The sequence below is a fragment of the Eumetopias jubatus genome, unplaced genomic scaffold (genome assembly GCF_037043125.1).
Source record: "Eumetopias jubatus isolate StellerSeaLion01/CBP00866 unplaced genomic scaffold, mEumJub1_p1.0 scaffold_12, whole genome shotgun sequence".
Classification (NCBI taxonomy): domain Eukaryota; kingdom Metazoa; phylum Chordata; class Mammalia; order Carnivora; family Otariidae; genus Eumetopias; species Eumetopias jubatus.
The window spans coordinates 27,986,327-28,009,896 of NW_028274818.1; the positions used below are offsets into that span (position 1 = coordinate 27,986,327).

Sequence of the window (23,570 nt, forward strand, 5' to 3'; positions counted from 1 at the left end):
CCTCGGTTGTAGCAACTTCTTGCTAGACACGTCTCCAAAGGCAAGGGAAGCAAGGGCAAAAATGAACTATTGGGACTTCATCAAGATACACAGCTTTTGTTGATGTAATGTATGGTGATTAACGTAACAATAAAAAAATTTAAAAAAAAAGATACATAGCTTTTGCACAGCAAAGGAAACAGTCAACAAAACCAAAAGACAACCAACAGAATAGAAGATATTTGCAAATGACATATCAGATAAAGGGTTAGTATCCAAAATCTATAAAGAACTTATCAAACTCAACACCCAAAGAACAAATAATCCAATCAAGAAATGGGCAGAAGGCATGAACAGACATTTCTGCAAAAAAGATAACCAAATGGCCAACAGACATATGAAAAAGTGCTCAACATCACTCGGCATTAGGGAAATACAAAAATCAAAACCACAATGAGATACCACCGCACACCAGTCAGAATGGCTAAAATTAACAAATCAGGAAATGACAGACATTGGCGAGGATGCAAAGAAAAGGGAACCCTCCTACACTGTTGGTGGGAATGCAAGCTGGTGTAGCCACTCTGGAAAAACAGTACGGAGGTTCCTCAAAAAGTTGAAAATAGAGCTACCCTATGACCCAGCAATTGCACTACTGAGTATTTACCCCAAAGATACAAATGTAGTGATCTGGAGGGGCACCTGCACCCCAATGTTTATAGCAGCAATGTCCACAACAGTGAAACTATGGAAAGAGCCCAGATGTCCATCAACAGATGAATGGATAAAGATATGGAATGGAATATTACGCAGCCACCACAAAAATGAAATCTTGCCATTTGCAATGATATGGATGGAACTAGAAGGTATTATGCTAAGTGAAATAAGTCTATCAGAGAAAGACAATTATCATATGATCTCAGTGATATGTGGAATTTGAGAAACAAGGCAGAGAATCATAGGGGAAGAGAGGAAAAAATGAAACAAGATGAAACCAGAGAGGGAGACAAACCATAAGAGACTCTTAATCTTAGGAAATAAACTGAGGGCTGCTGGAGGGGAGGGGGGGTGAGGGGATGGGGTAACTGGGTGATGGACACTGAGGAGGGTATGTGTTGTAATGAGCACTGGATATTATAGAAGACTAATGAGTCACAGACCTGCACCTCTGAAACAAATAATACATTATATGTTAATTAAAAAAATACCCCAAAAAATGACATGTCCCAAATACAAACATAGCCATCCAAAGAGTTCTATACTCATGAGCAGGCTTTATCTGTGCTTGGTCTACCCCCTTCCAACTCACTTCCTAAATGAAAACCTGTGAGCTACCTAAGGATTATCTGTCTGATTTGGGGAGACTGATGGGGTGAAAGGGTAAGCAATTTATTTCTTTTTTTTTTCCAGAGTCACTGAGATACAATAGACATATAACACTGTCTACGTTAAATTTGTACATGTTGATTTGATACTTATATATGCAAAATGATCACTACAATAAAGTTAGTTAACAACAGTATCACCTCACATAATTATCATTTCTTTTTTGTGCTGGAAACATTTAAAATCGCTTAGTAACTTTCAAGTTCATAATACAGTATTGTTAATTACAGTTACCATGCTGTACATTAGATCCACAGAACTTATTTTATAACCGGAAGTTTGTACCCTTTGACCAATATCTCCCCATTCATCCCCACCCCTAGCCCCTGGAAACCACCATTCTACTCTCTGATCATATAATATTTGTTTCTTTCTCTGTCTGACTTATTTCACTTAGCATAATGCCCTCAAGGCCCACCCACATTGTTGTACATAGCAATATTTCCTTCTTTCTCATGGCTGAATAATATTCCATTATATATATATATAAAACATCTTTATCCATTCATCCATAGACTGACACTTAGGTTGCTTCCACATTTTGGCTATTGTGAATAATGCTGCATTGAAAAGAGGAGTACAGATATCTCTTTGAGATCCTTTTTTTTTTTAAGATTTATTTATTTTAGGGGAGGAGGGGCAGAGGGAGAAGGAATCCTCAAGCAGACTCCCCACTGAGCAAGGAACCTGACGTGGGGCTCAGACTCAGGACCCTGAGATCATGACCTGAGCCAAAATCAAGAGTCGGCTGCATAACTGACTGAGCCACCTAGATGCCCTTCTCTTGAGATTTTACTTTCATTTTCTTTGGATATATACCCTGAAGTGGGACTACTGGGTCATATGATAGTACTATTTTTAATTTTTTAAGGAAATTCCATGCAGTTTTCCATAGTTGCTATACCAATTTACATTCACACCACCTGTGTACAAGGGTTCCCTTTTCTCCACAGCCTTGCCAACACTTAGTATTTCTTGTCTTTTTGATGATAGCCATTTGAACAGGTGTGAGGTGGTATCTCACAGTGGTTTTGATTTGTTTCCCTGATGATTAGTGATGCTGAACATCTTCACATAAACCTGTTTGTACATCTTCTTTGAAAAAATGTCCATCCAGTTCTTCTGCCCATTTTGTTTGTTTTTGCTGTTGAGTTGTATGAGTTCCTTATGTATTTATCAGATATATGATTTGCAGATATTTTTTCCCCATTCTGTAGGATGTCTTCATTTTGTTCATTGTTTCTTTTGCTGTGCAGAAACTCCTTAGTTTGATGTCGTCCTGCTTATTTATTTTCGCCTTTGTTGCTTGAGCTTTTTGTGTCATATCCCAAAAATTATTGTCAAGACCAATGTAAAGGAGGTTTTCCCCCATGTTTTCTTCTGGGAGTTTTATAGCTTCAAGTCATATGCATTGGTTTTAACTCCATTTTGAGTTAATTTCTGTGAGTGTTATAAGATAGGGGTCCCATTTCATTTTTCTGCATGGGATTATGCAGTTTTCCTGACACCATTTATTGAAAAGACTATCCCTTCCCTAATGAGTCCTCTTGGCTCTCTTGTTCAAGTATTAGTTAACTATGTATGTGAAGGTTTATTTTTGGGCTCTCCATTCTGTTCCATTGGTCTGTGTGTCTATTTTTATGCCAATACCACACTGCTTTGATTACTATAGCTTAGTATATAGTTTTGGAATCAGGAAGTGTGATGCCTCCAGCTTTGTTCTTTTTCAGGATTACTTTGGCAATTTGGGGTCTTTTGTGGTTCCATACAAACTTTAGGATTGTTTTTTTCTATTTCCATGAAAAATGCCTCTGAAATTTTGATAGGGATTACATTGAATCTATAGCTGGCTTTGGACATTTTAACAATATTAATTCTTTCAATCCATGGCTGGATTTCCATTTATATATGTCTTCTTCAATTTCTTTCTTTTCAGATCTTTCACTTCCTTGGTTAAATTTATTCCTAATCAATTTATTGTTTTTGGTGCTAAGAGTTTTTTGGTAGTCTTCAGAATTTTCTATACACGAGATCATAATCATCTGCACACAAAGAAAATTTTAGTTCTTCCTTTCTGATTTACATGCCTTGTATTTCTTTTTCTTGCTTGACTACTCTGGCTAGGACTTCTAGTAATATGTTGAATAGAAGTGGTGAGAGTGGGCACCCTTGCTTGTTCCTGATCATAAAGGAAAAGTTTTCAACCTTTCACCATTGAGTATGATGTTAACTATGGGCTTGTCATATATGGCCTTTATTATGTTGAAATAATTCCTTCTATATCCAATTTGTTCAGAAGTTTTACCATGAAAGGTTGTTGTATTTTATCAGATGCTTTTTCTGAATCTGTTGAGATGATAATTTTTACCCTTCATTCTATTAATGTTGTGTATCATATTTATTGATTTATGTATGTTGAACCACTCTTGCATCTCAGAGATAAACCCCACTTGATCACAGTGTATGATCTTTCTGTTGTGCTGCTGAATTTGGTTTGCTAATATTTTGTTGAGAATTTTTGCATCTATATTCAGCAGGGATATTGGCCTATACTTTCCTTTTCTTGTACTGTCCTTATCTGGCTTTGGTATCAGGGTAATGCTGGCCTCATAAAATGAGTTTGGGAGTGTTCCCTCCTCTTCACTTTTTTTGAAACAATTTGAGAAGGATTGGTATTAATTCTTCTTTAAATGTTTGGTAGAATTAACCTAAGAAATCATCTGGTCCTGGGCTTTTCTTATTGTTTGATGACTGATCCAATCTCCTTATTTGTTATCAGTCTGTTCAGATTTTCTGTTTCTTCCTGATTCAGTCTTGGTAGTTGCAAATTTCTAGAAATTTATCTATTTCGTCTAGGTTAACCATAGTTGTTCATAGTGGTCTTTTATCATGCTTTGTATTTCTGTGGTATCAGCTGTAATGCCTCTTCTTTCATTTGGTTTTATTTCAGTCTTCTCTTTTCTTCTTAGTCTAACTTAAGGTTTGTCAATTTTTTTTAAAGACTTTATTTATTTATTTGACAGAGAAAGAGACAGTGAGAGCAGGAACACAAGCAGGGGAGTAGGAGGGAGAAGCAGGCTTCCTGTCAAATAGGGAGCCCAATGCGAGACTCGATCCCAGGACCCTGGGATCATGACCTGAGCCGAAGGCAGACACTTAACAACGGAGCCACCCACGCACCCGAGGTTTGTCAATTTTATTTATCTTTCAAAAAACAGCTCTTAGTTTCATTAATCTTTTCTATTTTTTTTTCTGGTCTCTGTTTCATTTATTTCTGCTCTGATCTTTGTTATTTCCATCCTTCTGCTAACTTGGGCTTAGTTTATTCCTTTTTCTAGTTCTCTGAAATGTAAAGGTGAGTTGTTTATTTGAGATATTTCTTTTTTCCTAATGTAAGCATTTGTCACTATAAACTTCCCTCTAAGATCTGCTTTTGCTGCATTCCGTAAGTTTTAGCATGCTGTGTTTCCATTTTCGTGTTTTTCAAGATATTTTTAAATTCTGGGCGCCTGGGTGGCTCAGTTGGTTAAGCAACTGCCTTCGGCTCGGGTCATGATCCTGGGGTCCCGGGATCGAGTCCCACATCGGGCTCCCTGCTCAGCAGGGAGTCTGCTTCTCCCTCTGACCCTCTTCCCTCTCGTGCTCTCTATCTCTCATTCTCTCTCTCAAAATAAAAAAATAAAATCTTTAAAAAAAAAAGATATTTTTAAATTCTTCTTTTGATTTCTTCTTTGACCCACTGGGTGTTTAGTAGCACATTGTTTAATCTCTACATATTTGTGAGTTTGAGTTTTCCAGTCCAGTTTTCCTCCTCTTATTGATGGAATGTTCTGTATATGTCTATTAGGTCCACAGGGTCTACAGTATAGTTCAAGTCCAATGTTTCCTTGTTGGTTTTCTGTTCAGATGATCTATCCATTGTTGAAAGTGGGGTACTGACGTCCCCTTCTATTATTGTATCATTGTCTATTTTTCCCTTCAGATCTGTCAGTATTTGTTTAATATATTTAGGTGTTCAAAAGTTGGGTGCATATTAATTTATGACTGTTATATCCTCTTGAAACTGAAAGGGATATCTGATTTAGAATATACCAGAATTCCACACAAAGAGAGAACAGTGCTAAATTGTTAAGCATACATTTGAATACCTCTTATTCCTTAATTGAACAGAGCATATTCCTTAATTAAAGAGCATATTCCTTAATTGAAGAGTCAGAAATCCAAATAGAAAAGTTGGTTGCTTGGGGCGCCTGAGTGGCTCAGTCAGTTGAGTGTCTGGTTCATGATTTAGGTTCAGGTCATGATCTCATGGGTCACTCCCTGCACTCAGCGGGCAGTCTGCTTGAGATTTTCTCCCTCTGCCCTCCACCTTCTCTCTCTCAAATAAATAAATCTTTTTTTTTTTTTAAAGAAAAGTTGGTTTCAGGATGCCTGGGTGGCTCAGTCGTTAAGTGTCTGCCTTCGGCTCAGGTCATGATCCTGGAGTCCTGGGATCGAGTCCCACATCAGGCTCCTTGCTCAGTGAGGAGCCTGCTTCTCCCTCTCCCTCTACTGCTCCCCCTGCTTGTGCTCTCTCTCTCTCTGACAAATATACAAATAAAAATCTTTAAAGAAAAGTTGGTTTCTTAAATCAAAGCTATTATAAAAACCGTTTGTTTAAAAAAAAAGTTTTTGTAAATAGTGATGCCAATCTTAGCATAAGGCTGAGTGGGACTGAACGGTAAACTAAGTATAAAATTCTTTAATTCAAAGAGCACAAAAATTATACATGGGAAGGCAGTAAAAACAAGTATTAACTGCCCCAGAACATCATTATTTTAAGGTATTGGCATACTTTCCATAAAAAGCCAGATATCAAATATTTTCCACTTTGTGAGCCATTCGGTGTGTTCAACTCTGCTGTGGTAAGTGCAAACGCAGCTTTTGGTAATATGTGAACAAATGGATGTGGCCAGGACTGGCCTGCCTGTTCTAAAGGATCATATCAGGAAAGGCCACTGGAACTTAAATCTTTTGGAATGAAATGCAGATTGTGGGTAAGCTAATTTAACAGAAAGAGTAAACATCACAACAAACTATGTCCACAAAGTTTTTTGATGGTTCTAGCAAACTTCCTAAAACCTGTCCTCCCTGCCATCTGACTATTTGCAATATTTTTTTATTAAAAGAACACAGAAACTTCAGGAAAATCCTGACTTATTCTCTGATATGGATTTTTCTGAAAATTAAAATTAAGTATTTGTAGAGTTTATTCTTCTAAATAACAAACTGCAGAATAATTTTCATGGTCAGTATGGTTAAGGATCATTTCAGAGGTTTTATAATAAATACTTTTACCAGCACCACTTTCAGCTCTCATCAAGAGAAAAGATACAAAGTCACCAGCAGAATTTGCCCAATACTCAAATTTACACTGTATATCATCCTTTCTTTAGACTTTATAATGTGTAGCCAAATCCAGTACCATGTACACACAGTGAGAAACTTCATGCTCCTCATCAGTCTGATTTGTATTATCAAAGAATGCTCAGGTCACTCCCAACTATACAAAGGGTATACCGGATATGACAAAAACAAGGAATGACCAGTCCACCCTTTTGACATTAGGGCTATTCTTGTGTGAGTTATTAAGAGAATACATGATGTTGGTGATTGATGACTAATGCTGTGGAGACAGATCTAATCCTCTCTTATCATATGATAATGAAAAATTCTATACAGCAAATGGATAGAAAGTGGCAATGTTTGAAAGTCTCTCCTGGTCCCCTGAAATCGCTTAGGTTACCTTGCTTCTTCACTTGCTCCAGAAGAAGATCCTTCATGGCAGGCTCTTCTGCAAGGTCAGAGGGGACTTCACCTTCACTATTCACAATACCCACACTGGCTCCATGGTTAATGAAATACCTGTGTAGACAAGATCCAGGATCTACATTATCTCTGTCAGTCTAATAATAATTTATACTTGTGCATATGGTCTTCAATACAGAGCAAGGCCACTGTTTTGGGGTTTTAAATGTGGTCTCAGATAACATGTTCCATTATTAATTTCTAACTCCATTAGCCTTCAATAATTAGGACTGGAAGCTTCTCTATTTCGTGACAAGCAATACCAACAAACAGGATTTCTTTCACACTCATATTCTTTTTTTTTTTTAAAGATTTTATTTATTTATTTGACAGAGAGAGACACAGCAAGAGAGGGAACGCAAGCAGGGGGAGTGGGAGAGGGAGAAGAAGCAGGCTCCCCACCTAGCAGGGAGCCCGATGTGAGGCTTGATCCCAGGACCCTGGGATCATGACCTGAGCGGAAGGCAGACGTTTAACAACTGAGCTACCCAGGCACCCCTCACACTCATATTCCTAACTTCCACCCTCTCACTCCCATTGGATAGCAAGAGATTTTCTAAATACCATTAGGAAGACATGCAGCCATAAAAACTCACCCACCCTCCCTGAGATCCAAACACAGATTCCCAAAAGGATTTATACACTTGTAATATTGTCAGTAAGAGCCCTCAGAAGATATGTAAGGAAGTAATTCTCACAAAAACTTTCTCAATGCCTCATTAGAGTATATTAAGTAGTGCTGGGTATGAAAACAGAAAAGTAATGAAATAAAATGTGCATTAATCTGCCTAAATTATGCCTCCACAAAACTCTCCCTTCAACCAGCCATCTACGTGAAACCTTCTACACTAAATACAAAACTCAATTCTAAAGAAGAAAGGTCTGATCATTTTAATACCTTAAATGTATCCTTTTTGATTTTCAAAGTGCTTTCACATAAAATTACATAATGTGTCAGGCAATTTTAAGAAGTAGACAATATGGGCAGTACTACCTCCACAAGAAATTGAGGCTCATACATGTTATTTTCCTGAAATCATAGAAGTGGCAACTGACAGAAGTGGTGGCCCCAGCCTCCCATCTTCAAGTCTAGTTCATCTGTTCACTAGATCAAGTTGCTTTTGGGCCAATGAGAATCCCAGTAATGCTGGGAACTCTAACAAATACTCAGAGTATTTAAAGGGGGAAAGAACTCTGGAAAACAGTATGGAGGTTCCTCAAAAAGTTGAAAATAGAACTACCCTACAACCCAGCAATTGCACTACTAGGTATTTACCCCTAAGACACAAATGTAGTGATCTGAAGGAGCACCTGCACCCCAATGTTTATAGCAGCAATGTCCACAGTAGTCAAACTATGGAAAGAGCCCAGATGTCCATCAACAGATGAACGGATAAAGAAGACATGGTATGTGTGTACACACACACACACACAATGGAATATTACGCAGCCATCACAAAAATGTAATCTTGCCATTTGCAATGATGTGGATGGAACTACAAGGTATTATGTTAAGTGAAATAAGTCAATCAGAGAAAGACAATTATCATATGATCTCACTGATATGTGGAATTTGAGAAACAAGGCAGAGGATCATAGGGGAAGAAAGGAAAAAATGAAACAAGACGAAACCAGAGAGGGAAACAAACCATAAGAGGCTCAATCTCAGGAAACAGGGTTGCTGGAGTGGAGGGGGGTGGGAGGGATGGGGTAACTGGGTGATGGACATTGGAGAGGGTATGTGCTATGGTTAGCACTGTGAATTGTGTAGGACTGATTAATCACAGACCTGTACCCCTGAAACAAATAGTACATTATATGTTAATAAAAAAATAAATAAAAAATAAAGGGGGAAAGAAAACTATTTAAATCAGCTTCAACAAGTCAGTGACCATTTATTGGTCCCCTACTATGTTTAAGGTACCACATTTTAGATATTGTAGATTTTTTTTAAATATTTTTTTTAAAAATTTTACTTATTTATTTGACAGAGAGAGACACAGCAAGAGAGAGGGACCACAAGCAGGGGGAGTGGGAGAGGGAGAAGCAGGCCTCCCACAGAGCAGGGAGCCCAATGTGGGGCTCGATCCCAGGACCCCGGGATCATGACCTGAGCCAAAGGCAGACGCTTAATGACTGAGCCACCCACGTGCCCCAGATATTGTAGATTTTCAAAAGATAATCAAGATATGGTCACTATATTCAAAAAGTTGGCAAAGAGAAAGAATCAACAGAGACTATATTAAAATCATGTTTGTGCTTTCTCAGTGCCTAGTACCTGGTATAACAGAGCCTCAATAAATGTGAATTTCTGGATCAGCTGCACATATATAAAGTGTAAAAGCATTCGCAAGTCATCTAATTTTCAGCTGTCCCTGTCCTTCCCTCACAGTCTCAGAGGAAGAAACTTTCTTCCAATTCAAAGGTTAATTCTCTATATCTACTTTCTTAGTTCTATCAAGTACCAGTCCTCTGTTCATCAATTACTCCTTCATTTCCACATATTCAATATCTTCTCTCTTCTGGTTCCTCAACGTCAGGCCAAAGAAACATTCAGTTACACCTCCCCCACCCTGAAAAGTCAAAATGGAAATAATCTACACAGTAAGCACTCAATGAATGCTTTTTGGGTTGACCTGTACTCTATATTCTAATCACATTGAACTACTAAATGTTCTCAAACATATCCCACTCTCACTCAGCAATCTTCCACAGCTCAGTAGTTTCCTCCAACTGGATGAAACACCCTCCCATCTCCTTTCCCTTCTAGAAACTCCATTTTCAATGTCCATTTAAAATGCTTTTGCCTTCATGCAGCCTTTGCTTGTTCTCACCAAATGAATCCTCTGTCTCCTTCCTTTAATTCCACCCTCCCCCCGCTGCCTTCCACAGCACTAATTCTGGACCTCTGCCAAGACACTATTGATGCAACCACCCAATTAGGCTGAAAGTTACTTGAGGGCAAGAACTGTGTCTTTCTCACTGTTATTGCTGTAACATTCTGACATCATCTCTTTTCTCTCGGCACTACATAAATAGTACCTGAAATAAATGAAACATCTTACCCACTCTGCTCTGACATCTATTCCTTCCCTTCCTGGATCGGGCACAATGTCACTTGGGTATACAGGCCCCTGCTTTTCCCTTTTCTGACATGTTCTTATGCTCAGGATCAAGAAGACTCATTTCTAGAAGGCAATCTGGCTCATCATGAATCAGAGATTACTGTTAAGCAAGGCTACCTTTCTAGACCATTTTTAGGAAAAAAAGAAGTAAAAACCTGTTTAGTTTCCCACTTTTACCTGAACAAGAATAAATATCATTCTATAAAGTTAATATTTACTTTACTCCTGAGAATCTTTATAGTTACCTAAAGGCTCAGAAATACCCATTATCTCAATAAATATGCCCCTCAGAAAATAAAGCCCTTCTATTTTTCCTAACTCACGACTGATATAAAGTATTTTCACTACTATCTAAAGGAGGAAGAAAGAAAATTTAATGTGTTTAAAAACTCAGAATAAATTAGCATCCCAATAAACTATAAATTCAAACTAAATGCTGTACCCTTGGGTCAACCCGCTGCTTCTAAGTTAAACACTTATTGGTAATAAAAATATAAAACATCCAGCTTACTAACAATAAGCCTGAACTCAAATTAAAATGAGAAAAATAATAGCCTCTTTTTTAAAAGTATATCATACTGAGTTCAAATATGAGACAAAAAGGTAATGGAACATGAAACAGAGTGCATTTCAATTCTTTTTTTTTTTAAAGATTTTATTTATTTGAGAGAGCAAGAGAGAGTGAGAGAGAGAGCATGAGCTGGGGGAGGGGTGGGCAGAGGGAGAGGGATAAGCAGACTCCCTGCTGAGCAGTGAGCCTGACACGGGGCTTGATCCCAGGACCCCAGGATCATAACCTGAGCCGAAGGCGGACACTTAACGAATTGAACCACCCAGGCGCCTCTTAGATTCTTCCTAGAAAGCTAGTTTGCCTTTTGTTTGTTTCCATTCCCTTGACATTTAGAATTCCTATGATTCAGAGCATAAGAGTGTAAAAATTTAAGATCTTTAAGATTAAAAAAAAAAGACAAAATGACCAAGGGCTAATCCTATCTAAAACACTGTTCATAGGACCTAAGGTAAAGCAACCGAAATGATAAAACAGTGGGGTTCTTTTCCATTGTACAGAAAGTATCACAAATAAGTAAATAATGACAAGGTCAAAACCTGTCTAATAATGATATGCATAATGAAAGATAAATTAAAGAAGGCCATCCCTACCACCACCCCACCTATGCAATAGATTCTAGTCTAGATCATCACTCTCCTGGTCAGACTTTCATATGTCTAATGAGTAATAATTTATATAAGGAAACAGTAACTCTTACTGATTCCTTTCACTCAAGGTACTATTTATTTGGGCAGGAGATTGTTAAATTTTGAACTTGTTTCCAAAGGAATTGTGTTCATCCAGAAAGATGAATTAAAGAAATCACTGTAAAAAAGCATTTACAATCATTCTCTGCACTCAACTTCACAAAAAGAGGAAAAAAAAGAGACTCCACGGACAATGCCAACACAAGTGATCCTAATTCCAAGCATGGGCTCTGCTGGTTACCTTCCAAAGGGTAAAAAGTGAAATTCTTGAGTGTAATGAGATCTGGTAACTCAAAAATCACAAACAAGCCATCTGAACAAATAATGACATACAAAAAATGAGGTGCTAACATGTTCTATAACTGTTTCTTAGATAAATTTTTAAAGTAAAAATCAAAATCTATGAGGAAGCCACCATAAGTCTTAGACTGGAGAATGTTGGCATTAGTGGTGAGGCTGAGAATCAGAGCCTTTCCTAGGAGATTCTAAAAAGAGGGCAGTCTGAGGGTTGAAGACGTGACTGATTTTTACTAAATGAGAACACGGAGAAGGACTGAGACTAAAGAAAACTGCATTGTTCGTTTCTGTTGGCTTTGGGGCCAATCCCGTTGTCCACTTTTTAGAACAAGCAGCCCAGTCAAACACCAGCACTGCTGCATAGCGCTTCTCTGGTCGGAGTCTCCCTTTGTTTAACTTCTCCCACTGAGCATCTCTGGCTCAAAAGCAAAACAGAGACACAGGCTCTCCCCCAGGAAACCTGGGCAAATCAGATTGTGTAGGAAGCCATTCCCAGGCCTCACACAGCTGCCAACATAATCCTCCCTGCTGCTTGCTAGATAAGAGAAATGTAATAGAGCTCTAATTATATGGAAAGGGGCCTTAAAACAAGCATCTGATTTTCAAAGGATCACAGAATATCATGATTTGATTCAGTGAATTTACCTTATCAACCTAAATCTACTCTCATCTAGAATACACTCGATTGTCTCATTTTAAAGATATTTCAACTGCTAAGCCCTCCTTCCTATTTAAAAAACAAACAAACAAACAAACAAACCGGGGTACCTGGGTGGCTCAGTTGGTTAAGCAACTGCCTTTGGCTCAGGTCATGATCCCAGGGTCCTGGGATCGAGCCCCACATCGGGCTCCCTGCTCCGCGGGAAGCCTGCTTCTCCCTCTCCCACTCCCCCTGCTTGTGTCCCCTCTCTCACTGTCTCTCTCTCTCTCTGTCAATTAAATAAATAAATAAAATATTAAAAAACAAACAAACCAACCAACCTTCAGAGGTGCCTGGCTGGCTCAGTTGGTTAAGTGTCTGACTCTTGATTTCTGCTCAGGTCATGATCTCAGGCTCATGAGATCAAACCTCCCCCTGCCCCAATAGGCTCTGCAAATCAGCAAATCCGCTTGAGATTCTCTCCCTCTGTCCCTCCCCGAACTCACATGCACATGCACTCTCTCTTTCTCTCGAAAATAAATAAACCTTAAAAAAATAAATAAATAACCTTCAAGGGTGCCCACCTAGCTCAATTGGTGGAGCATGTGACTCTTGATCTCTGGGTTGTGAGATTAAACCCCACGATGGACATAGAGATTACTTAAAAATACTGCATGGTTCAGCTGGTTAAGTGGCCAGAACTTGATTTCAGCTCAGGTCATGATCTCAGTGTCATGAGACTGAGCCCCACATCGGGCTCCATGCTCAGTATGGAGTCTGCTTGAGATTCTCTCTACCTCTGCCTCTGCCCCTCCCCCTACTTGCATGTGCACTCTCTCTCTCAAAATAAGTGAAATCTTAAAAAAAATTAAATTTTCAAAATAAATAAATAAGTAATATAAAAATAAAAATAACCTGGGGTGCCTGGGTGGCTCAGTTGGTTAAGCGGCTGCCTTTGGCTCAGGTCATGATCCCAGGGTCCTGGGATCGAGCCCTGTATCAGACTCCCTGCTTGGCGGAGAGCCTGCTTCTCACTCTACCTCTGTCTGCCGCTCTGCCTACTTGTGCTCTCTATTTCTGTTAAATAAATAAATAAAAATCTTTTAAAAAAATAAATAAATAAAAATAACCTTCATTCCTTCACTCAACATTTATTTAGTACCTCTTATATACCAGACATGATGTGGCCAGGATTCTCTGCCCAAGGCAGGGGCAACTAGTTGTGATGGAGGTCAAGAGCTACTTATGTGTCTTAATAAACATACCCATTCAACTAATGTGGAGAATACATGCCAATCCCTACCCTTCCTTTGCTCCATGTTTAGGCTCATTCTTCTGCTATTAACTATATGGGTATTGTGATCAGTATGCCAGGCCTTCTCTACCTTCATTTGTACTAAGCACTGATTTTTTTTCTTAAACAATAAAACAAGTTTACAAAGAAGTCCAGAAAAAAATCTTTAGGCCTGCCCACACATTGTTAGAGTTGCTCAAAAAGTGACCCAGAGAGTACAACAGAAGCTACCTCTAAATATCCAAACAAATATGAATTACCTGGGAATAGAAGCAAACAAAAAATTTCAACTAAAAAGCTGTGGATTTGGGGCACCTGGGTGGCTCAGCTGGTTAAGCACCTGACTCTTGGTTTCAGGTCTGGTCATGATCTCATGGGTCATGAGATGGAGCCCCATGTAGGGCTCTGCGCTCAGCGGGGAGTCTGCCTGAAGATTCCCTCCTTCTGTCCCTCCCATGACTTGTGCTGTCTTTCTTTCTCTCTCTAAAATAAATAAATAAATCCTTAAAAAAAAATTGTGGATTTAGCAGGTATATAAAAACAGTATCAATTATTCCTTAAAAATGATTCAAACTCCTGCTTTTATAATTTGTAATAGAAATTATAACTATTTATGAATTCAAATTTTTAAGAGCAGAAGAGAAATGAAGCCTATTCCTACAAATAATCCAAACCCATACAGAGACTCACTCTGCTATGTTGAGATAACCACAGGAAGCTGCTGCATGAAGGGGTGTCCAGCCCTCGTTGTCCTGCTGGTTTACATTGGCTCTGTTCTCCACCAGAAACTTCACCATGTCCAAATTTTCATCAATACAGGCCTGAAAAGAAAAGTCCAATCATTCACTGGACAAGTACTTACTGAGTTCTACTATGTGCCAGACACTCTCTGGGCATTGACAATACAACAGTTGTAATGATACATTAATTTCTATTTCTTGCATACTGATAAAGTGTCCAGAGAATGACTTCTAAGCTTTGTGATTTTATGCAAACCCCTGAATTGTCTGTATGTCTCAATATCTCAGCTGTGGGGGCACCTGGGTGGCTCAGTGGTTGAGTGTCCAACTCTTGGTTTTGGCTTAGGTCATAGTCTCGAGCTTATGGGATCGAACCCTGCATCGGGCTTTGTGCTCAGTGGGGAGTCTGCTGGAGATTCTCTCTCTCCCTTTCCCCTCACTCATGTGTGCACATACACGCACTCGCATGCACTCTCTAATAAATAATTAAGTTTTTTAAAACAAATCTCAGCTGTGAGATAGGTATAATGATACTTAATTTTATTTATAGTACTATTAGGATTAATTGTGAAAGTGATTTCTAAAGTACTATAAATGGGTGAGCTGTTTCATCATCATAATATAAAAGAGGACATGCTAGAAACCACTAATTTGCTTATGAATTTCAAAAGAAAACAATCACACAGAATCAAATGCAATTTTCTCAGTGGGAAGCTACAGTTGAAGATTCTAGGGTTGTCAAACAATCCCTGCTGTGGTGAGAAAGGATGAGGTGATCATTTCAAACTGAAGAAATGTACTTTCTTTTCATGTGTTTTTTGAATGGCTCCACACAATACGGCAAAGTATGTTTGTAGTTTGGATGGTTAGGGATCCTTAACTGCCCATCTCACAGCAACAATTAGGAGAAAGCAGAGGAGCTCTTTAAATAGAAACTTTAGGCTTACCATAAGCCTAAAAGAAACAGTAACAAATAGCAATGAGATCTGCAGACCAAAAGGCTGTCTTAACTTATCTATAGAATAAAAAGGAGGTAAAATGCCCACATTGATAAGGGCAATCATTATCAAGGCTTTGATTGTTCTAAAGCAGTTGGAATAATTCAGGACCTAGAAACAAATGAGACTCCTTTTTGAAAAAAAAAACTTGTCTTTAAATCCCTTCCTTGGGGCCTGGGGGTGTGTGTGGTGGGAGTTAAAACTTCAGCTGAGAAGCTATTTTCAGATCAAAATGATTTTCTCTAACAATATTAAGACATTATTTGCCCTTTTCACTGTGTTGACATTTGCACTAAGGATACATAAGGTATTATGGATAAAACTACCAGTGCCTTAATATGAATCAAGGCAGTAGCCTCAAAGGATAACCAGTACTCACTGTATTCTTCCCTACCACGTACTCGCAGTTTAAAACAAAACAAAACAGGGGCGCCTGGGTGGTCACAGTTTAAAACAAAACAAAACAGGGGCGCCTGCGTGGCTCAGTCGGTTAAGCGTCTGCCTTCGGCTCAGGTCATAATCCCAGGGTCCTGGGATCGAGCCCCGCACTGGGCTCCCTGCCCAGAGGAAAGCCTGCTTCTCTCTCCCACTCCCCGTGCTTGTGTTCCCTCTCTTGCTGTGTCTTGCAAACAAACAAATAAATAAAAATCTTTAAAAAACAAAACAAAACAGTTTTATTTAAGAATGACCTTGATGGGGGTGCCTGGGTGGCTCAGTCAGTTAAGTGTCTGCCTTTGGCTCAGGTCATGATCTCAAGGGTCCTGGGTTGGAGCCCCGCATCGGGCTCCCTACTCAGCAGGAAGTCTGCTTCTCCCTCTCCCTCTGCCCCTCCCCCCTGCTCCTGCTCTCTCTCTTTCTCACTTGCTCTCTCTCTATCTCACTTACTCTCTCTCTCTCTCCCTCTCAAATAAATAAACGAAATCTTTGTGAGAGACACAGAGAGCGCGCGAGTGAGCACAAGCAGGGGGAGCACAGGCAGAGGGAGAAGCAGGCTCCCTGCTGAGCAAGAAGTCTGATGCGGGGCTCGATCTCAGGACCCTGGGATCATGACCTGAGCCGAAGGCACAAGCTTAACCAACTGAGCCACCCAGGTGTCCCATAAAAATCTTAAAAAAATTTAAAAATGACCTTGTTGAAGCAGTAAAATATTATTAATTTTACTAAATCTCAATCCTTGGTTATAAGTCTTTTAAATATTATGTGTGACATAGGAGGTATACATAAAGCACTTCCGCTGTATCCCAAAGTATGATGGTTATCTCCAAGAAAAAAGCACTTGTGCCATCTATTGTGAGATGAACTAGGCACTTTTTCATGGAATGCTATTTTTACTCAAAAGAACTGACATGCAAATTATGGTTTAAGACTTGAAAATGGGGCGCCTGGGTGGCTCAGTTGGTTAAGTGACTGCCTTCAGCTCAGATCATGATCCTGGAGTCCCGGGATCAAGTCCTGCATCAGGCTCCTGCATCAGGCTCCCTGCTCAGCGGGGAGTCTGCTTCTCCCTCTGACCCTCTCCCTTCTCATGCTCTCTCTCTCTCATTCTCTCTCTCAAATAAATAAATAAAATCTTTAAAAAAAAAAAAAAGACTTGAAAATGACCAAGGTGAGTCTGTCACTTCAAAGAAAATAACTAGCATTTGTTGCCAGTGACAAAATTTGGCCATCCAAAAGAACTCGGAATTTTGGGAAACATACCACTACAATGAACTTGACAGCCTCTTAATACTTTTCTGATGAGATCAGTGGGACTATCCACAAATGTATAAGTAAATGCATTAACATTTAGAAAAATCTGCATAACTCAATGAACCCTTATTTTCCAAGTCCTAATGAAATACATGGTATAGATAATCATGCATGGGTAAAAGATTCATTCAAAGTATAAGTTAGACCACTCAATTTTGATGTCACAAAGTAAGAAAAATCCACTGACATGTTTCAGATTCTGCACTGCAACTAATATTTAAGAAACTCTTACTTGTTGGACTTTTAGTATAATATTCAAGAAGAGTATCCACAATTGTCTGTATAGGCTATTAAAATATTCTTCCCTTTTCCAAATTTATATATATATATATATATATATGGCTTAAGGAGTACATCTATTACTCAGAGAACTTAGAGGAACTTCCTCCAGAGATAAACCTCACATCAATTCTGCCTAGAAGCAAGGGCATGCATGAACAAAGACTGACTCAATTTGGATGAAAATTTAATTAGGTAACTCTGGTTACAAAAAGCATCTTTGTTCATTTTTCTCAAACCATTTGAAACTCTTTTTACAATTACTGAGATTAGCTAACATATCAGCCTAGATTTGATTTGATGCAATATAATATATTCCTCTAACTTGACCTTTGGAAGCCAGATGATTCTTACAGCCAAAATTCATAATGGTCTCTTTTTCAACAAGCAGCTCCAAAAATTACATTTCTTCTACTACGATGTTCTCTTAGGTTTACCAATTTCTATAAGCATTCCTCATTTACTCTTTATTTCTTTACCATGTAAAATATTTCATAACCATTATTATCACTAAATTTCAGATATATTGCATGTCTGCCAGTGTGCAATCCCCATAGGTAAGATTTGGCGAACTCATTGCAGAGTACCTTGCTAAAAATTGTTAATAAAGACCTTTTAGTGAAATGATGGAAGGCAATACTTTTTAAGAACGTACTAAAGTCTAAGGAGAAGAAAATGCTTTGCCCATGTAATAATAAACTCCTGTATCATGAAGATGAAATGTGCCATCTTAACCTGCGTTAAGCAGCTGGGCCAACTGCTTCATGCTCGGTTACAAAATTTCTTTGGCTCAACAGTCTAAAAACTTTAGCTCCAATGGCCAGGCCACCACCAGACTTTTGGAAGCCAAGGTTTTCAAAATCATTCTTTGTCCTTTGAAGATGAGAGCAGCCAAATCCCAGAGAGCCTAAAATAAGCCCAGTGAGTCCAGGTATCAAACAGGAGAAAACTTCTCTTTCCATGTCTCTTACTTCTCTCCCTTCCTTTTCTTAATCTCCTTCACCCTATCACCACTTCAGTTCTTTCCCTTTTCAGTTTTATATTTTTGTCTATGAATCTCAAATTCTTGATACAGTATTTTCAGTATTTTTAGACATTGTGAGGATGTTTGAGAACAAAAAACTAGCCTAATCTGCAATGTACTTTGGCAGATCATCAGTCTCCAAAGAATCATCTCAAAGAAAATAAAGTAGGTCAACAGTTAAATTATTCTCCATACCGTCCACAAAGTGAAGGACACTATATTGTTAAAAACATCAGCTTTGGGGGCGCCTGGGTGGCTCAGTTGTTAAGCGTCTGCCTTCCGCTGGGATCGAGCCCCACATCGGGCTCCCTGCTCAGTGGGAAGCCTGCTTCTCCTTCTCCCACTCCCCCTGCTTGTGTTCCCTCTCTCGATGTCTCTCTGTCAAATAAATAAATAAAATCTTAAAAAAACATCAGCTTTGAAGTCAGACAAACCCGGGATTGCATACCAGCTCTGCCAATATGTATAACCTGGAATGAAGTATGTAACCTGAGGATCAGTGAACTTATTCCTTTTTTTTTTTTTTAAGATTTCATTTATTTATTTGGGAGAGAGAGAGAGTGCGAGCATAAGCCAGGGGAAGAGGCAGAGGGAGAAGGAGAAGCAGACTCCCCTCTGAGCGGGGAGCCCAATGCGGGACTCGATCCCAGGACCCTGGGATCATGACCTGAGTTGAAGGCAGACGCTTAACCCACTGAGCCACCCAGGCGCCCCTAAATTTATTTTTAAGATTTTATTTGAGAAAGAACAAGAGCGATCACAGAGAGAGAGGGAGAAGAAAACTTCCTACTGAGCAGGGACCCCGTTGTAGGGCTTGATCCCAGGACCCTGAGATCATGACCTGAGTGGAAGGCAGACACTTAACCAACGAGCTGTCCAGGCACCCTCAGTGCACTCATCTATAGCATGAGAATACGACCTACCTCATAGGATTTTGTGAGGATTAAAGGAGCTAAACCCTGGCATTGTTGTTGTTTTAAAGCCACCAGTTCAACAAATAGCAGCTTCCCCAGGAAAGAGCACAAATTGTACTAACTCTTCACCCATCACTGCCCTCCCTCACCTCCAGGATCTTATAGGAGGAAGGCAGTTTGGTTAAAAAAAAAAGTCTTTGAACTATAAACATTTTAGAGCTTTTTATTAAGTCTGACTTCAAAAAATTCCCTCTCTAGTGTCCAGGATTCTGCAGGTTCCTAAATTCAGGAGCTATGTGAATAAAATAGTATGTACCATTGTTAAGCTGAAAGAGAATCATCCTCGGAGACAATCCACAGAGTTGTGCTCATGAAATATCTTGGAGTGACCATTCTCCATTCTTTTTGTTTCTATCTCCAGAAGAAGGAATATGACTAAAGCCATGAAGGCGAGACAAATAGTCACTGAAAACCTTCTCCAGTGAATAATGACTAAATTTAGATGCCCTTCTGCCCACTCCATTTGCAGCTGTGCTGCTGACTCATTCACGACTGAAGCATGGTGGATGAGCAGATTCGTCCATCTATAAAACCTTGTCCAGGGGCATGGACTCCCAACATGATGCCTCTACATAGAGCGATCATGAACCTTCCAGATAGATGAGTCTTTCCTTTCCTTGAATAGGCAAAGGATGCTAAAGAAGTTTCTGATGTTACTCATGACATCAATGGGAATATTCTTTGCATTTAATCCTATTCCTTCTGCTGTGGCTTATGTCATTTCCTTCTATGTTTCATTCCTGAGGATACACAGAACATTGCTAAAATAACAACTTCTCCTAAGCTCCTTAACAAAAGGAGATATTATTTAATTATTGGTCCAGAGAGATATTAGGAAAATTGCCACAGAATAATTTAAAACTTCCTAAAATCAGCATGTCACATTTCCTTGGCAATGATAAGCTATCTCCAAGGAAAAAGACTTGATTATACCAATAAAATGATAAAAGGGAACTATGATCTCTCTACTGTACCTAATATTCCTCTCTCTATATCAAAGACAAAAGTGGCTGATGGTTGATCGGTGCCAGAGTTAAATCTGGGAGTGCAGAGAAAGCCTTACAAAACAAAGCCTCCTCCATTCCCAAAATAGCCTGCAACTGTCACCACCACCAAGTGCTGCTGGCTCCAAGAGCTGACCTTGCTCTCGTGTCTCAGAATACTGCTAAAACTACCTGCCTTTGCCCCAGAACAACTCTCTTCCCCACAAAACTCAGCTCGAGATGCCAGGGCAGATGACACCTAGAAGCTGGGCTTTATGCTGCATACCAGCTGTGAGTTTGGACTTTTCAGCTCACACTTTTGATTTCAACAAATCATGCTGACCAACGTGTTGGGAGATGATGATGTTTGTAATATATCCCCATTCCATCCATTTCACTATTTTGTCCTTTAGCCTCCCAAAATTTATATAATTCAATAATAATAATAATTTACATATAAGGTATATAATTCAAAATTTATATAATCTCCCAAATTACATAATTTCAACTTTATGCTGGAAACCCTAAATGCTTGGAGATAAGACAAAGAGCATAATTTCTTTCACACAAACATTAATCAGCCAAACCCCACATTCCTGAATCACCTATATGAACATCTCAAAAGTCATCCCTAGCAAAGCTAGACTATAAATTCCACAAAGGCTAATGACAGACCTAGAAAACACCTACAGCAGCACCTGGCACACAAGAGGCCCTCAACAGATACTTGTTAAGTGGAAGAATAAATGCCCAAATGCATAGAAAGTCACATTTTCTGTACATTCAGTTGATTCTCAGATATCTAGAATCACCCAAAGACTTCTCTCTAAGCTGCCCAAGGTGATTCCATCAAAATCATACAGCACCTCCATGTATGGACTAGGCCCAGGCAAGGATGTTGTATATTGCTGCCTCCCACCCATTTTGTATTGTCCATGTGTCTCCTTTTCAATGGTGCAGTGTGTTGAATGGCTGCCCCCCAAAAGATATGTCCATGTCCTAGTCCCTGAAACCTGTGAATAAACCTTATTTTAACAAGAATAACCTGCCCAGGGGTCCCTGCAGATATAATTAAGGATGTTGAGATGACAAGATCAACTTATCAAAGCGGGCCCTAACTCCAATGACAAGTGTCCTTGTAAGAGCTAGAAAGAGGTCGCCTGGGTGGTATCGCCGGTTAAGCGTCTGACTCTTGGTTTTGGCTCAGGTCATGATCTCAGGGTTGTGGGATCGAGCCCCACATGGAGTCTGCTTAAGGATTCTCTCCCTTTCCCTCTGCCCCTCCCCTTGCTCAGTCTCTCTCTAAAAACAAACAAATAAATCTTTAAAAAAGAGAGAGAGAGAGGCAGGGGGAGATTTGAAACAGACCACAGAGGAGGAGGCAATGTGACCACAGAGGCAGAGACTGAGGTGACACAGCCACCAGTCAAGGAATGTTGATGGTCAGCAGAAACTGGAAGAGGCAAAGAACAAATATTCCTCTACAGCCTATAGAAGGAGTGCGGCCTTATCAACACCTGCATTTCAGGCTTCTAGCCTCCAGATAATACATTCTAACTTGTGCAATAATAAATTTCTGTTGTTTTAAGCCACCATGTTTATGGTAATTTATTATTGAAGCCACAGGAAAACACAATTGGCAGAAAACAGGAAATCAGAACCTGAAGAGTCTGCCACATCCTTATCCCTTGGTATTAATGAAAATCACAGCAGTGAGTCATCCTTTCTTTGCCAGATGAAAAATGGTTAAAACATTAATTATACCACTTTTTAAAACACAACTACATTTAACAGAAAGTTTTTGAAGGTTTTTTTTCTAGTAGTTAGCCCTAATAGCAAATGCCTTGAAAGACCTGCCCATGGTTCTCCCACTAGGTATTTTGCTGGAAGAACTCTGGCTGAGGACCGAAACTGAAACTAGGGTGGCAGGACTGACTGAGGAGTTTGCTGTGAAACCCAACATTTCAAAGCTCCAAGTCCCCCTGCTCCAATGAGGTAGCCTCAGCACAGAACAAGAATTTATGCCAGCAAATTAAAGGTGATAAAGGAGTCAGTAAATTTGGAAACGTCAACCATCAGCAGATCATCACTACGAGAAGGCTTTCACATATCAGTAGCTGAGATTGACTGATCCAACGCTTGAGTCAGTCCTTCCAAGTACCTGTCTCTCTGTTCTAATCATGATATAGTATAACTACTACTCAAGTGAAAATCATAATAGCATTCTGCTCCAACACGACAGATGACTCCGGCGACTGTCAGCCCTGTGTAAAAAACTCACAACCCCACTGGCATGGACAGTTTGGCTCCCAGATGGTGAGAACTATATCTGATTATGTACTCAGTGGTCAGACAGGCTCTGGACAACCCCCGACCTACAACAACCTTGTTGTAGCCTTTCGGGAGAGAGAGCCAAGAGAAAGAGCAGAAGTAAAGAATTTCCCATGGAGTGTCATACTGACTAAGATTTTGTTCTCAGTAAACTGGCATATTACCTGCAAGACTATAAACGTTTACAATTTGGGAACAGAAAACACCTTCCTTCAGTTAAGAGCAAGTATCATACTTGCTCTTGCATATCAAATATGTTCATTTTGAATTCTACTAAGGCCTCCTCTAAATGCCCCGAGCCCTTACCCTTCAAATAATGTTTCCTTCAACCTTCTCCACTCCCCATGCATTTATCCCCTTAAAAGAAGAAAAGCCCATTAAGTTGTCTTAAGGTATGACTTTGGCAAATTTTGTGCCATACAAGGCTATATACATTAGACCTACCTCTTGTTAGATCAAGGCAGGTTTTTAGAAAGTTGAGAAGAAAGAATAAAGGGCCCATCTTTTTAAAGCCCATGGTTATTCTTCAAACAGAACTTTTATAGTTCCAGTGTCCAAATCTCTGTTTCATGATTCAATGATAATCCTGATTTTGAGGAACAATAAACGAGGCCTACTAATAATGATAAAAATCCCAAGCATGAGTTTCTCTCAGATCAAGAGTGTA

At 39.4% G+C, this 23,570-nt stretch overlaps 1 protein-coding gene across 2 annotated transcripts in view; it reads right to left on the reverse strand.

Annotated features, from left to right (window-relative positions):
- Window positions 1-23,570, reverse strand: part of PPP1R12B (protein phosphatase 1 regulatory subunit 12B) — a 217,146-nt gene that overhangs the window by 146,746 nt on the left and 46,830 nt on the right. For both annotated transcript variants that reach the window (XM_028120208.2, XM_028120207.2), the window contains exons 2-3: window positions 14,516-14,646; window positions 7,151-7,269 (exon numbers count right to left, since the gene is read on the reverse strand). In XM_028120208.2, the coding sequence (XP_027976009.1) occupies window positions 7,151-7,269; window positions 14,516-14,646 (250 nt within the window). The remainder of the gene's footprint in view (window positions 1-7,150; window positions 7,270-14,515; window positions 14,647-23,570) is intronic.